Source organism: Accipiter gentilis, chromosome 33, assembly GCF_929443795.1.
Source record: "Accipiter gentilis chromosome 33, bAccGen1.1, whole genome shotgun sequence".
Lineage (NCBI taxonomy): Eukaryota > Metazoa > Chordata > Aves > Accipitriformes > Accipitridae > Astur > Astur gentilis.
Genome location: NC_064912.1, coordinates 18,905,880 through 18,919,966, shown reverse-complemented (window position 1 = coordinate 18,919,966; position 14,087 = coordinate 18,905,880). Strand labels below are relative to the sequence as shown.

Below are 14,087 nucleotides of genomic sequence, written 5' to 3'. Positions count from 1 at the left end.
CAAGGTCGGCAGTAACTGGGTGCGGGTTATCTTTGATGAGGGTCTGGTCAAGGTTTCAATCTGGGCTAGATGCAGTAACCAGCTCCATCTGTTTGTACTGACTCTGAAGGAACAAAGCAATGTGGCAGGTTTGTTTTTAGTTTTCGTCCACTTAACTCTACTTTCTGCACTGTCCTTTCTTCCTCACATAGCAGTAACTGGAAAAAGGAGAAATATTGAAGTGATTCAATAATGCGATTCTTAAGTTCGTATTTACTTGCAGCTACAGTGGTCACAAGGAGAGATTCCCCATCTGCCAGTGTCCCTTCCTCTTGAGTTCAGGTACAGCTGCACATCCTCCCACTACTGCCTTTGCCTCCCCATACACATTGTAACTCCAGGAAAACCGATATTCAGATTAAATAGACCAAAACAGTTAGTCATTCCGTTGTTTTTCTGTGAATAGTTCTGCAAATATACCTGTATGTAAAATTACGGATAGCAAGACCGGCACACGTCATCTTCAGTAACAGAAGACCAAATCTGTTTCACATCCATCTGTCTTCTGGCAAGGCATTGTAATACACTGCATTAAACCAGATGTGTTTTTACTAACCTCTTGGATTGTTCTGATAAACTGCTTGTAATGATTACATCTCACAGCCGCCTTCTATTAACTTTTGTAAAGTAACACCTTTCAGAGACACCAAGGACTTTGTCCTTCGTTGGAAAGAAAGCTAGCAATAAATTCTTACTTGAAACACTGTAAAAAAATTGTTTTATCTGAATTTAAGGATATTATCCATTGGTAACTGGCTGTTGAGGATGGGGTAGATGTGACAATTCTGTGACACTCCCTACTGTGTATTTAGGGGGAGAGAGAGAGAGATGTAATTGCCCACAGTTATAGACAATTGTTATAATTAAAGAAAAAAAAAATCACACTAGCTTTTTTTTCTTAATCATTCATTCAAGTCACATTTCAGCAGGCAATAAAACAGCCCTAGAGATAATGCTTCTCACATGATCCCAGGCTGCTGGCACCCACCCCCTCTGACAGGGCAGATACTGCAGCTGGAGCTCAAGGGCAGTGGAATGGAAAAACAGAATCAAGGTCTAATTAGACCATTTATAACTAAATGGGGATGTCCCGACAGAGACAGCCACAAGGCCTGGACGAGTAATACTGTCATGTAGCATAAAGCTTATCTCGGAGAGGCTACAGTCTACTGCAAGCCAAATCCTTCAGTACCTTGAATTCATCAGTTCTGCTAGGAACAGGGTTGCAAAGGGAGTGCAGATTTAGTCCTTAAAGACTGTGTGGAGACTAGGATGCATTACTGCTTCTTTTGACACGTGTTTTAAGTCAGCATTTTGTTTTACTTACATCACTTCAATAATTATAAAGCTGTAGGAATTAATATTGTCTGCCTATATGCACATTACCTTCTCATCCCTAATGGGAGTCAGAAATTGCCAACTCCCCGTGATGGCACAGAACTTCAGCTGTCTTTTGAGAACCTTAAATACAATTGAGTTAAAAAGGCACTGAGTATCTGTATCTGGGCTTCACGGTGTCAGTCTTCACCATTTGATATTAAATCCAGTGCTTGTTTTCTCCACTGCGTGGTACTCTGTATGCAAAGTTTTCGCAGCCTTTTCTGACTCCATGCCACCCAGCCACTGCTCATACAGTTCATTTACAGTCTGGTTCTTCTCTGGAATTTCAGTCTTAAGAGACTCATACAACCTCTCAACTTGCTGAAGCTGGTCCTTGCTGGATTCACCATCTAGCTTGATCTGACCACCTCCATTTAAACAGCCTATGTGGAACAAAGTGAGAAAATGTCACAAAGTTTGGAAAGCACTTCAGCTTTATCAGACACGCCCCCCCCCCCCCCCCCCCCCAACTACAGTTAATTTACTCTGCACCTGCAAACAGTTACAGAAATGAAAACACCATTGTAATTGTGGTTTACTCCCCAGTTATCTAACAGGAGCAGGGTAGGCTGCAGCCCTAGAAAGAAGATCATTGGCCCAGTGCTAGTTCAGCCTGCAGCCTGCTGTGACAGAGGGCTACGAAGTCAGGCTGGGACGTGCCAGGGAGATGGAGGTAAGAAGCAGCAGGGAGCTCTGGCTCTCATCTTGTGCCTCCAGAAAAGGGGCAGAACACAATCTCGGTGAGAACAGCCTTGGAGTCTTGACTGAAGGTAAGATAAACATGCCTGGGATAATGTTCTGGGTTTGCTGTTGGGGTGGAGGTGCACTATGAGTTGCCCAAAGCAGTGTCTTGGTGCTGAGCAGCCTTCTGGGCTGGGAGTTGCACGGACCCTCAGGGAGAGAGCGGTTGCTCAGAGGGCCGAGGGTGGCAGCTCAGCATCCCTTCAGGCTGGGTTCGAGCTGCCTGTGCTTTCTGCTAGCAGATTCAAAGGGAACCAGGAGGGAGAAAAAGGAAGGCTTGCACAAAGTGGAAAAATGAATAAAACAGGCAGAAAGAGACTTTCTTCACCAGCCATAGCAAGTATTCTCTAAAAGCGTAGTGGTCAATTTTGTGTAATTTTAGAGGAAGAATCTCCTCATGTACCAAAGAGCTTAGACAACCAGGAGGATCTCCTTAAAAGCACTACTTATGCAAGTTTTGCACAATGGAATTTAACTGTAATTACTTAAATTCTGAAGAATTTACTTCTAGGTAGGAAAGTATACGCACAAACAACTTTGAAATTCGGATGCTGTGATTATCGCAACTCAAGAGTTTGAAGGCTTTGCCACAACATTCAAGATGTGAGAAATTGCCCCTTGTTCTTATGTTTTAGGTATAGTTTCATATAGCTTTACAGCTATGGATTCTAACAGTGAAATCCCTGTGCAGTCTTACCTGATGGGCAGGCCATGACTTCAACATAGTGATAGGGTGATTTCCCTCGTTTCAGCTTTTGCACTAAGTTCTGTATGTTTCGAAACCCATATGCCAAAGCAAACTGGAGCAGGACTACTCCATCCTTCTCCAGTGTCACCTCCTGGAAGTCCTTGTTTCTGAGGAACAAGAGCAGAGAAAATGTCTTATCCAAATTAACTTCTATTTTAAACTTCAAAGAGCCCTGTGCTAAAACAAAGTTCTTTGTGTAATCTTATTCAAGAAAGCTGTCCTAGTTCTTTGCCACCCAAACAAAACAGATGAAGGAACTAGCTTACAGATCCTTTTCCACTCGTTTGAGGACCTGCCACCTGCACTGAGTTTGCTGAAGAACACCTGTGTTGAATAAATCCTTAAAAGCTAAGCAAATGGAGCCTAAACAAAAGTTTCATTGTCATAGGCCTTCTGAGTTGGCTTCAGCCAACTCATACATTAGTGAGGCCACTGAGGAAACTTTTAAATTGCAGTGGGTCATAAAACCAGGGAGCAAATCATTATTGAAGGCTTCCAGACCCCTAAGGTTAGTGGAAATACCTGTTCCTGATAAAAGAGTAAGTAATTTGATTTTTATCAAGTATTTCATATTGAGACTCAAGGGGACTGTTTCTAGACTGATTCTCTAGACCAGAGAATCCTAAACATAAATATTGCTAATCAGGGATATAATTCATTACAAAGGATACATTTAATATTATAACTGGGAAGCAAGAAGGAATCTCAGCTGAATGAGCCTCCATGCCTAAACTCAAGTGACTTGTTTTCTGTCTTACCACAACATAGTTAAAACAGAGCCCCAAAGCCCTGACACAAGATTTTCTGTTCTGTGATAGTTAGATTAGTAACAAATCTACTTTATTGGTCTGATTGCAGGTGAGGAAGCCTAGATCCATGAGAGCTCTGTCTTCTAAATTACTCCAGAAATTGTCTGCAACTTGATACTGAGAAAATCCATCAGGCCAAAATAAAGTGTGTGGGTGGTGAAGGGGCTAGCAGTCTCCAAGGGAAAGGCTGTGTGGAGCGCTGGCTGATTTATTGCTCAGCAACTGTGGGAGTGAGGAGCCAATTCCCATGCCTTTAAGTAAAATGTTTAACATTGCAAAGAAAGTTTCAGCCTATCAGCAAGATAACAGCATGAACAGAACAGCAATAAAAATAGTGCTTTCTGTAGGACTTTAAACTTCTTACTTTAAAGGTTTGTACTGAACTGTATCCACTTGAATTCCAAAGAGCTCTTTGGCTGCATGCTTGTATATGTGCTCCAAATAACCACCAGAACCACCTCCTGAGTGGCCAGTGAGCTCCTCTTCTGCAGCACTGCTAAACCTGGGGGAAGGGAAGAAGGAAGCAGTTTTGGGGGAATCTTTGTTAAAGCAGAACAACCAGCACAAATGCAAAGGTCCAGGGGACTCAAAAGCAACAGAACAAGCCACAGACCAGCTCCCTTTGAGCTCCTAGCTTTTCCCTTTCTCCTGGGAACCAACTATTTATAGCTTCAGAGCCCAGCAGACTTAACCCTGTGCTGCCTAGCATCCTTTGGGTCAAGCTCAGTGGAAATACTGTCACATGCCACAAGGCCTGACCCATGCACTGCCAACTTAAATCTTCACATATCAAAAATATATTTGGGAATGTTTGAGTTACAAGGGCAATTATCTGACACGCATATTTTGTTAGCTTCCTGTTTAATACCTCTACAAACATCCTGGGTTACACTTGGAAATGGGAGGAGGGAAATAACGAAGCAATGGTGGTATGGGTCTGTGCAGCCTAAGCTTCTCTTGGAGAACATAACCTAGCAGAAGTCCTGTCTCAGCCAAGAGACATCTGTGCTAAGCCTTTTCTGCAACATCAACAAAAGCAGAGTTCATTACTGAAAGCTCTAGTTCTGTGTTACAACACAATTTTTGACACCAGCTACTTTAGATGTGGTTGCTGGGACATGACAGAACGCTTCAGGGAGGTATCAGTGCTATGATCACAAGCCCAGAGAGATTAAATCCATGTTGCTGTGGTTTCATGTGCTTAAAGTTATGTAACAAAGGTGAACAAATCTAATGATGCCAGGACATTTGCTCTGTACACGGCTGTCCTTGGTGGGATCCTGATTCAAGTTCAACACATTTTTGGTGTTGAACAACTATGTTAACGTACGTTCTGTAATTCTAGTTCTGCACAAATAATTCCATCTCACTGAGATGCCAAAACACAACCAACTATTCAGAGGTCAAGATAATGTTTCCTGAGAATAGCTCACCAGATGGAAGCCACAACAATAGCTTTTGTTATGAGAAAGCAACAAGATGAGGGATCTGCTTATAAGCACTCATCAGGCAGTGACACTTGCATTCTCCTACTAGCAGCTGCAGAAGGGAAAACACTTGAATTCAGGCCAAACAGTTTCAAGTCAAATCGAAGATGTTGCCTCTTGCAGATAAAATCTTAGCTTTGGAAGAACTGCAGAAGGCAACACTTTAGCCTGCAATCACCCTCAAACTATTTTTAATTTGATCTTGTTTACAGGAACTGAGCTTCATTAACAAAATGTTTCAGTGTGTCTGGCCTCACGTACTGCTATTCTCTTAAAATGAGGCTGCCAGTAAGCTTCAGTGCTGGCCTGGAGCAAACAGTTATACCAGCAAAAGTCCTGGGATTTCTGGCGCTTTATCTCATTCTTGCTGCCAAATGTAATAACCTCTTAATGGGCTTTTCCACGTGCTGGAGGATAAAGCAGAACAACAGCCATTGGACTGCTTATGTGAACGCTCTAAGTTCTGAGGAATACGTGCCGTTTGTAACCAGTCAATTTACTGAGTATGTTAAAGCTAGCAAAAGGTTATAGAGGCACTTTATCACCACAAGCATGAGGCCTGCTGCTCAGAATCTACTCCTAAGAAGTTGGCCAGAGATTTTTATCAAGTAATTAGACATTCAGTTCTATGTTATAACTGACACTTCCATAATGTCAGTTCCTAAGGGAACCCAAACACTTCAGAATCTTTTTTTTCTCCTCAATTTTCTGTTAGCAGTGTAACAGTAAAGCAGAGAGAACAGAAGTACTTGTTTAGATGGGAAACTTTTGAAGTCGTATTTTTGGAACTCAACCATGCAGACATTTACTACAGCTGAGGATACTCTTCTTTTTTGATCTGAAAGCAATCTGTGCATACGCTATGTCAGAAAAAGATACTTAATCCTGGAAAAAGTGTGCATAAATAGATCTGTGCTAGTAAATGTGTTATGTGAAACCTACAACCTACTGATCCACTGAACTGTAGCAGGCAGAAACCGAGGCTCTGGGCACACACATTATTTTAAATCTCTTTTTTAAATTAAGTATACCTTACGTGAACGGGATTGGACAGCAACAGACCGTCTCTATCTCACATTCTCCTTTTCAGAAGCACATGAGTGACCTAAGTTTATAATAATTAAAACTTATTTAGGAAATAGGCTGCACGTAAGGACACTTCCCTTCATAGCTGTCAACATACACGTGCTGATGAGACAATTCTTAAGCAAAGGCAGCCAATGGCACTTGGCTGTACTAGAAAGATTTGAAGCCTAGTTAGAAATAAACCAAATTTCAAAACAAAAGTGTCACATCTGGAAGGGGTACAGCTGAAAACAGACTAGTGTCACATTCTAATCATGTGCTAGATGCTGCATATTTGGGGTATAAAAATCTCTCCTAAAAACTTAAGGAGTCTGAGCTATAAATTTTTGAATCATACACTTTATCATCTTTTATAATTTTTAAAGGTTGCCATGCATGTAGACTTTCTGTTTATTAATGTGCGAAGTTCTACAAAGACATTTCTTTTAAACTGAAGAAAAGAATGCTTTGGTTTAGCGTTCAGTGCGGAACCAGCGCTGCGTGTCAATTTAGACGAGTAAAATGTGATTTTAATGTTTCCGTAGTTACTTAGATCTCTGTGCAGTTGTCACTTAACCAGATGTTTCTTTTCAGTTGAAGCAACTAAAGTCTCATCTGGTTTGCACATGTTTTAGATTTTTTATTTTTTTTTTTTACAAACAGAGACTCCTAGAGATTAGTTGAGTGACCTAAATATTTCTTATTTATGCTTTAATACTGGAATCCTTACAGTAGCTCTGATAGCTAGCAACAGAGACAAGCAAACTGAGTACAGTGCAGTAACAGGCTTTGTTTTAGCAAACTCTATCACTGATCTAGATTCTTTCACTTTTCAAAGTTTGCAGGTAGATTTTTGTGGGATTCCACCAGCTATACTGCAAGTGACAGTAACTGATATAAATGACTGTCGTGCAATTTGTACTTCTCTGCACAATTATTTTGCCGTTACACTCTTACAGAGCTAATTCTAGCAGATCCTGCTAATTTACAGTGAGAGCTGCTAATCCTTGGACGACTAAAATCTAGAACAATAGTTACAGGTTCTCCAAAAGTGGAAATTTCATCGATACTCTGTAGAATAAGTATTTTAATGCACATTTGTACTGATTCAGTGACACTAATCAAATGCAAACACGTGCAAATTGTGTAGAACAGTAGTGGAAAGGCAAATTCTGTTGACGAAATCTATAAATACTGGATGAAAAAGAACATGACTGAAGATGCAGATGAGATTTTGTTCTTACATGTTATCCAATGGAGCAGGATCTACATCTGATAGAGATACTCCTTCTTGTTCCAACAACTTTAGCACTTCTCCTAAAACAGAACCACAGACATAAAAAGTTCTTATTTTTGGGATAAAGGAGAACAAAATCCATAGATCAGCATATAAGACTGCATCTGCAATTTTTACCAGGACATGAGCTGCATTATTAAAGTGTAATTATACAGCAATATCCATACACTACACTGTCTATTAGAGACAAAGGGTTATTAAAACTAGCAAACACCTTGCTCTGAGGCTTCCAGGTATTAGCTGGACTACCTCTGGCTCTGCTTACCTGTGGTGATTACACAGTCCACATCACGAGTTTGGTACTGTTCGTTGAAAAAGTCCGGCCTTGAAGCCTCTAGCTTTTTGTCATAACAGGGCATCACTGTTACGTGGTATATCTGGTCAGGTGTTAAGTGCTGGAAGAAAGACAAAGCTGTGCAGTTGGATTGGCCAGGATCAAACCTATCTTGAGGCAGGTGTTTTCCAGGTACGAACAAGAATGATGAAACCAATGCCTCTGGAAATACTCCCCACTATTAGTGAACGTTTATTTTTTTTTTATATATATACACACACATACATTTATATATACATTAAATTATTTCTCTCATAGAACCCAATTTTAGTTTGTAGCAAGTGTCAGTAGTGTGGTCTTTTACTGGTTTCCCTTCCACCTCCTTTTGCTAGTGCAGATGATGAAGACACAGTCAGTCAGTGAGGTGAATTCCTAATTATGCAGTTAGAGAATGTACTTCCTTCATAATACTAAACCCCAGCCCCTGCATCAGCAACTAAGAAATGATCTGGAGTCACACAAAAACCTCATGACCATCCAAGAAATAAGCACAGGCTGAGGAAACCAGTCATTGACTCAAGGCCATTGTTTCAGTATCTTGTGCCAAACATTCTTAGTAGCTGCCAATTTTTGTAACAAGTATGCAGATGTCAGCATTTACTTAATGCAAGTGTTAAACCACTGCTCATTAATGGACAATAAATCATACAAGCAGAATTGGTGCTTAGGTTTCTTACTGGACAAATCTAGGCTATCAGTATAACTCTAGTCTTCAAGTATCAAATTTACATTTGGAAAGATTCCAAAGGTTAAAGACTGAGAACAGACCTAAGTCAAACAGAACATTAAGTTGGGAATGAGCAAGTAATTTTTAGACAAGACATGATCTGCACGTATGCGCTGACTGAAGTTTTTCACCAACTTTAAACAAAATGAAAATACCACACACAGACAAGATGAGAGCACAAAGACACTGAAAAATAAGTTTCTCTTGCCTTTCCAAATAACATGCAGAGGTTTTAAGTAGTCCATGCAGCATGTGCTTAGCATTACTGCCCTAGTTGCTAACTTCTTGTTAGATAAAATAGAAGTGAGAAAGATAATGCCTTTGCTGGCTTCTGCAAGATAATTTTTACCTTTAAACTCTAATGTATAACATATAGGAAAATAAAAAAAATATTAGGTTAAAGCATTCAATTTTAGCAGTTTGCCATTAAGCATAGTATGCTTCAGACCCTTACCTGCTGTTCTGCAAAATGGCCCTTAATCAAGGACCCCATGACCTGCTGTGGAGACTTGGTGGTACTGATATAAGGAATTATGAAACTGCCATGGGTTTTCTCTGCATAGCAGATCCAACCTGGTAAGAGTGTAATTAGCAAATTAAATTAAAAAATAACAAGTGGCCCTTCACTCCGCCCACCATCACCCCAACCACAGGCTTAGTACCCATTAATAACCATTTTCAGCCTCACTTCAGCCCCAAAAGCAAAGGAAGTGTTTTAGAGATCATTAAGTAACTGTATAGATCACTACTGCTATTAACACCAAGATCTCTCTGTATTGCGACGAGAGTAATCCTCTAAGTAAATTTATCCATTTAGATTTTCTAGTTTACTATTCGTATGCCATTTTATTATTTCCATAACTAATTTAATACGATACCTGGACAGGCAGAAGCTAGCATTGGCAAAGCCTTTTTGTCTTCAGATTGCTTTTGAAAGCGTTTTACAAACTCTTGTTGGCTCTCCAATAGGCTGAAGTTTCTTGAGAAAGTTGTATCAAAAACGTAGTGCACACCTAGGCAGTACAGCATCTGTGTTAAAATTCACAAGACAGATACGGCAAACTACAACAAAAAGCCTCCAAACCAGATTCAAACTGCACATCTTATTTACAAGTATCAATCTCTGCAGTTGAGACTGAACCTTTTTCCCTAACACATCAGCACAGTAAGACGAGCAAAACTGACAGGAGGACTGCAAATCTAAAATTTAAAGTTTCTTCCTTCCATCACTGCAAGTTCGTTACGTGACTGAAGTTGCAGACAGTTTGCATTTTAGCTAATGCCAACTATGAAACATTATGAGTCTACGAGGAGGTTAAATCACATCAACCTTGGGCACTCATAACAGTTGTGCTTAACATATACCCCAGCAGTCCCCTCTGTGATTAACAGAATGCAATACCACACTTGCCTAAACTCTTTAAGAATGCAGTCAACTTCTTTGCTGTTTCCAGAACATCCATTTTACATCTTGCAGCTAGCGAAGCTCTGGATTGTGGTGAAACAGAAACCACCACCAATTTCTGTTCATTGGGAGTGGCAGTCTTTGGAAAAAAACAAACAACACTGTTCAGACAATATTAGTACGGCACATGCAGAACTTTAGGCACACTAGAACATCAGAAAGTGTCTCCCAGCTTAACTCTGAAGTCAGTAACTTACTACATGAAAGGTCCTTTCCAAACCCATGACTACTTTTTAAAAATCGGAAAAAACCACAACAGTGCACTGAGAACATCCTCAGATCTCTGAAACTAATTTTTATGTGCACTGTTTCCACACGTGCTTCTGCAGAAGCATCATACCAATCTATTAAGACTTTCAAACTCTGCAGCCTACCTAGCCATGACTTGTCACCTACCTTGTTAAAATTTAGCATTTTGCAGAGCTCTTCGTGGCTCTGTTGAGTGATTAAAACACTCTCTGCTGATGTAATGCAGCCACTACAAGCTAAACAGTCGTTCAGAGTAATTTTAGCCTTTTCCAGTTTTTGTGCTCCTCCATCCTATAAAGAAACAGATTAGACTCAGTCTGATCACAGTGTAGAATTAGGTAGCAGTTTTCCCACCTTTACTATATTTAGTAACAAAGATGTTGCCCTTTTTATGCTCTTGGTTTATCGTTAAAAAAAAGTATCTTTTATTTTTAGAAAGATGAGGAGGAAGACAAGTATCTTTGAAGTTTGCTGGTTTTAATAGGATTATTTGGCATGCAGATGCAAATATGCTGAGGAACTTCAGGAAAATTTTAGCAAGACCAGGAACATAACTTTCATCACATACAGAACATTTGCTTAAGCCACAACTATTTGTGCTATCTGGTGGACTAACATTGCTCCAAAACACTGAAATTATACTATCCCAGAAGCAAATAGGGCCTATCTTGCTTAGTTTTTCAACTTGTGGATGGCTGAAGACTGTGTTAGCATGGCTAACATGCTACAGATTGTAGCTGCTATTTTAACCACAAAACTGTAGACCACAGAGATCCTAAGCCTTTAAGCACCGATCTCCAGTGCACATTGAATATTACCCTGGAGAAAGCATGCCAGCTTTGTCACCTCTATCAGATGCTGCTCATGTTATTGAATAGTACCAGCGCTGTTTCTTCACAGGAACTTGAACTTCAATCCTTCTAAATAGATTGTGTAACCAGACTATAAGCTCGCTAACATTTTTAATTGATAGTGAGTGTTCTGCAATGTTTCTGTGTGCAAAACTTACGTGGACACTGATGGGAAAACTGTATGGCAGCATATCAAAGACAGTGTGTGGCTTGCCACTGGAAGGAAATATTTTTCATAGTATTTGACCTGAATAAGTCAGTTTTCCCATGAGACTCTCCTCTTGAACGTCATTTCTCAATAAAGTCAGAATCAGACCGAGCAATTAGGTACTACTAAATTAAAATTTTAAAATAAGAAACGAGACACCTTTGGAACTGCTGTATCCCCCTTTTTTAAGTCAAAAGGTCATCATCTAGCTAAAGTTAAAAGCACCATTTCTAGACACATTCCGAGCTTGGTTAACTAAGAAATGCTAACCTTTTCTCCGTAAACTGGAAAATTGTTCTGCAAAACTCGGCATTAATTTTGGAAGCAGGAGGCTCATGAACTCTGCAGGGTATTTAACAAATAATTTGAAATATTATTAAAAAAATCAGGGCAAAATTTAAGAGTATCTAATTGAATCTCTTTCTAAGTGAGCACTCTGCTGTATGACATAATGCAATAAGAAAAGACATTGTCACAAATAATCTAGGAATTGCTAATACCTAAGTATTGATGGCAAAATAGACTTCTCAGCTTATCTGCTCATATACTGAAAGTCATCACTAATTAATGTCAGTGTTTCAGAGCATAAAGGACTGACACAAAATTGGAATTACTGCTTATAAAACCAGGTAATTAAAAAGATGGACTTTGGAAAAAAAGATACGAAAATGCTGACAGGAATAATGACACTTTTCTAACATCTTGGTCCTCTCTGAGGCATTAAATAGCTGTAGACTATTCAAATACTTAACAATACACTCAGGTTTTCTGGATATTTTACACAATAATGAAGAAAAATCACACATACCTGATTGATCTGGAAATAGCTTCCATCTGCTTCAATTCTGATCTTAGCTGCTGCTTTTCCAGGCTTTTTTTCCACTTTTACAGGTTTGATACATTCCTGAAGGAGAAATAAAGCCCGAAAGTGAGGACATGAGCAACAAAGAGGTAGATTTAATAGAAACTAGAAGGATCAAATGCAAACACTAGTTCTAGAGTGAATGCCGCTTACTCTCCCTTAAGCTATGTTGGATTTACTTATGGCATCTATAACCACCGAGGGAAAATGTAAAAGCAAAAACTCCTTACCCCTTTTTTACAGAAGGAACACTTTTCCAGCATCATACCAAAACCAGAGGACAATGTTGCTGTTCCTTCTGAAGAACACAGCTATGCTTTACAGAGCCTTGAAAGGAACAGAGGCTTGCCTGCACAGTCCTCCTCGCTAAAATCTTACAGATGATCCTGCATTCTTCATTGCAAATTTTAACTGATGGAGGCGTGGTCACTACAGTCAACATGTGGCTAGTGCCAATGAAGTTTCATTTAATGTCGAAAGGACTCTGACGACCTCAGATGGACTGCTTCCACTCTTCTGTATTGTTCTATGATGAAGTCTCAAGGGTGTTTGCGTTTTGTGCAATTTTTACTATTTAGGCACTTTATGACTCCTTGTCCTACTTCTACAGCTAGGATTCTCTCTACATTTTACCGTCCTTGCTCTGCCAACATCTTCAGGTTCCCCCCCCCCCCCCCAAATTAATCCAGCTTTACTACATTTTGCAAGATTTGGAGACTAGCAGGAACAAGTCATTATGATTCTTCAGATATGCTCACTGAATAAAACAAACCATGATCTCTACTCGAAACAGAAAAGCAGGTCGCATTATTTATGTGAAAGACTTCGCTAGGAACCCCAAGTACTGCAAGGAGAGTTAATGGGGTTTGCTATGCTGCCTTCCACTGATCTCATTTCAGGATAGTTCTTCTGCTGTACTTGTCAGCAAATACATCTGGGATTACTATTTTGTACTTTTGATAGTGCCTTAAGACTCTGAAAAGAACAGTCTTGACCTGTCCTTGCTGCTCATTCCCACCTCTCTGCCACCTGCTCCTGTACGCTGGCACGAGCATCTGTGTGGATGAGCAGTGTGCAAGGAAACTTGTTTAGGCTTAAACTTTTTTTTGGGGGGTGTCTAGATTTCCAGATCGGGGTGGAAACGACCGAATGGCTGCTGGGTGAAGGTTTTTCTCTTCAGCTGCTTACAGAGGCTTGCACCTCAGCGTTGCCGCCCTCTCTCTTCCCTGCGCGCTGGCTGGAAGTAGACGGCGAGGTATCTCCGTGCTTTTTCCCTTTCACCGTTGTATTTAACAGCACCCGAAGGACGTCTGACAGGGCCGCCCTTGGCCCCTTTGCCCCCGTGCCCTCTCGCCGTGCCGTTTCCCTCACGCTGCCAGCCCGAGGGGACCCTGCCCAGGCCGTGAGCTGCCGTCCCGGCCGGCGGCACGGCCAGGGCTGTCACCCACCTCCCTCCCCTCAGCGCCATCTTCTCACCCTCCCCGGGCGGCGCTGGCAGGGCCGACCCCGCGGCTCCCGGGGCGGACGGCAGGGCCGGGCCGCCCCGTCAGAGGGCCGTGGCCTGTCCCCCGGCCCCGGCCCCAACCCTGGCCGCCCCCGGCCCGCACCCACCTGGGAGGGCCCGATAAAATCGTCCAGGTCCGTCAGCTGCAGCACCCCACTGAAGGGAGACGCCATGCCGGCCGCGCCGCCGCCGAGCGCGGCAGCCCGCTGGAAGGGCAGAGGCTGCCACACTGTCGTAAAAGGGCAAACGCCACACTGCCGGAAAGGAAAGCGGGGGGCGGAAACGCGCATGTGCAGGGCAGAGCGGAGGGGTGAGCGCGCA

The 14,087-nt window shown here is 41.5% G+C and overlaps 1 protein-coding gene across 2 annotated transcripts; it reads right to left on the bottom strand.

Moving 5' to 3' along the window:
- Positions 1-419: 419 nt before the first annotated feature.
- On the bottom strand, positions 420-13,984 carry CIAO3 (cytosolic iron-sulfur assembly component 3). 2 transcript variants are annotated; one of them, XM_049791133.1, is made up of 11 exons: positions 13,874-13,984; positions 12,209-12,304; positions 10,489-10,632; positions 10,039-10,171; positions 9,506-9,640; positions 9,082-9,200; positions 7,832-7,961; positions 7,514-7,586; positions 4,082-4,219; positions 2,858-3,015; positions 420-1,802 (listed from the first exon to the last, which is right to left on the bottom strand). In XM_049791133.1, the coding sequence occupies exons 1-11, from the start codon at positions 13,937-13,939 to the stop codon at positions 1,564-1,566; spliced, it is 1,431 nt and encodes a 476-aa protein (XP_049647090.1). In that variant the 5' UTR covers positions 13,940-13,984; the 3' UTR covers positions 420-1,563. The 2 variants fall into 2 exon arrangements, with proteins under 2 accessions (XP_049647090.1, XP_049647091.1); XM_049791134.1 differs by lacking the exon at positions 10,489-10,632.
- Positions 13,985-14,087: the final 103 nt, after the last annotated feature.

Excerpts from the sequence above, each read along its gene's own strand:
- CIAO3 (XM_049791133.1), bottom strand. The coding sequence starts at position 13,939 with ATGGCGTCTCCCTTCAGTGGGGTGCTGCAGCTGACGGACCTGGACGAT. Across the intron at positions 7,587-7,831 it reads GGACTGTGTAATCACCACAG|GAGAAGTGCTAAAGTTGTTG; the intron begins GTAAGCAGAGCC and ends GTTCTGTTTTAG. Across the intron at positions 1,803-2,857 it reads AGTCATGGCCTGCCCATCAG|GCTGTTTAAATGGAGGTGGT; the intron begins GTAAGACTGCAC and ends TGTTCCACATAG.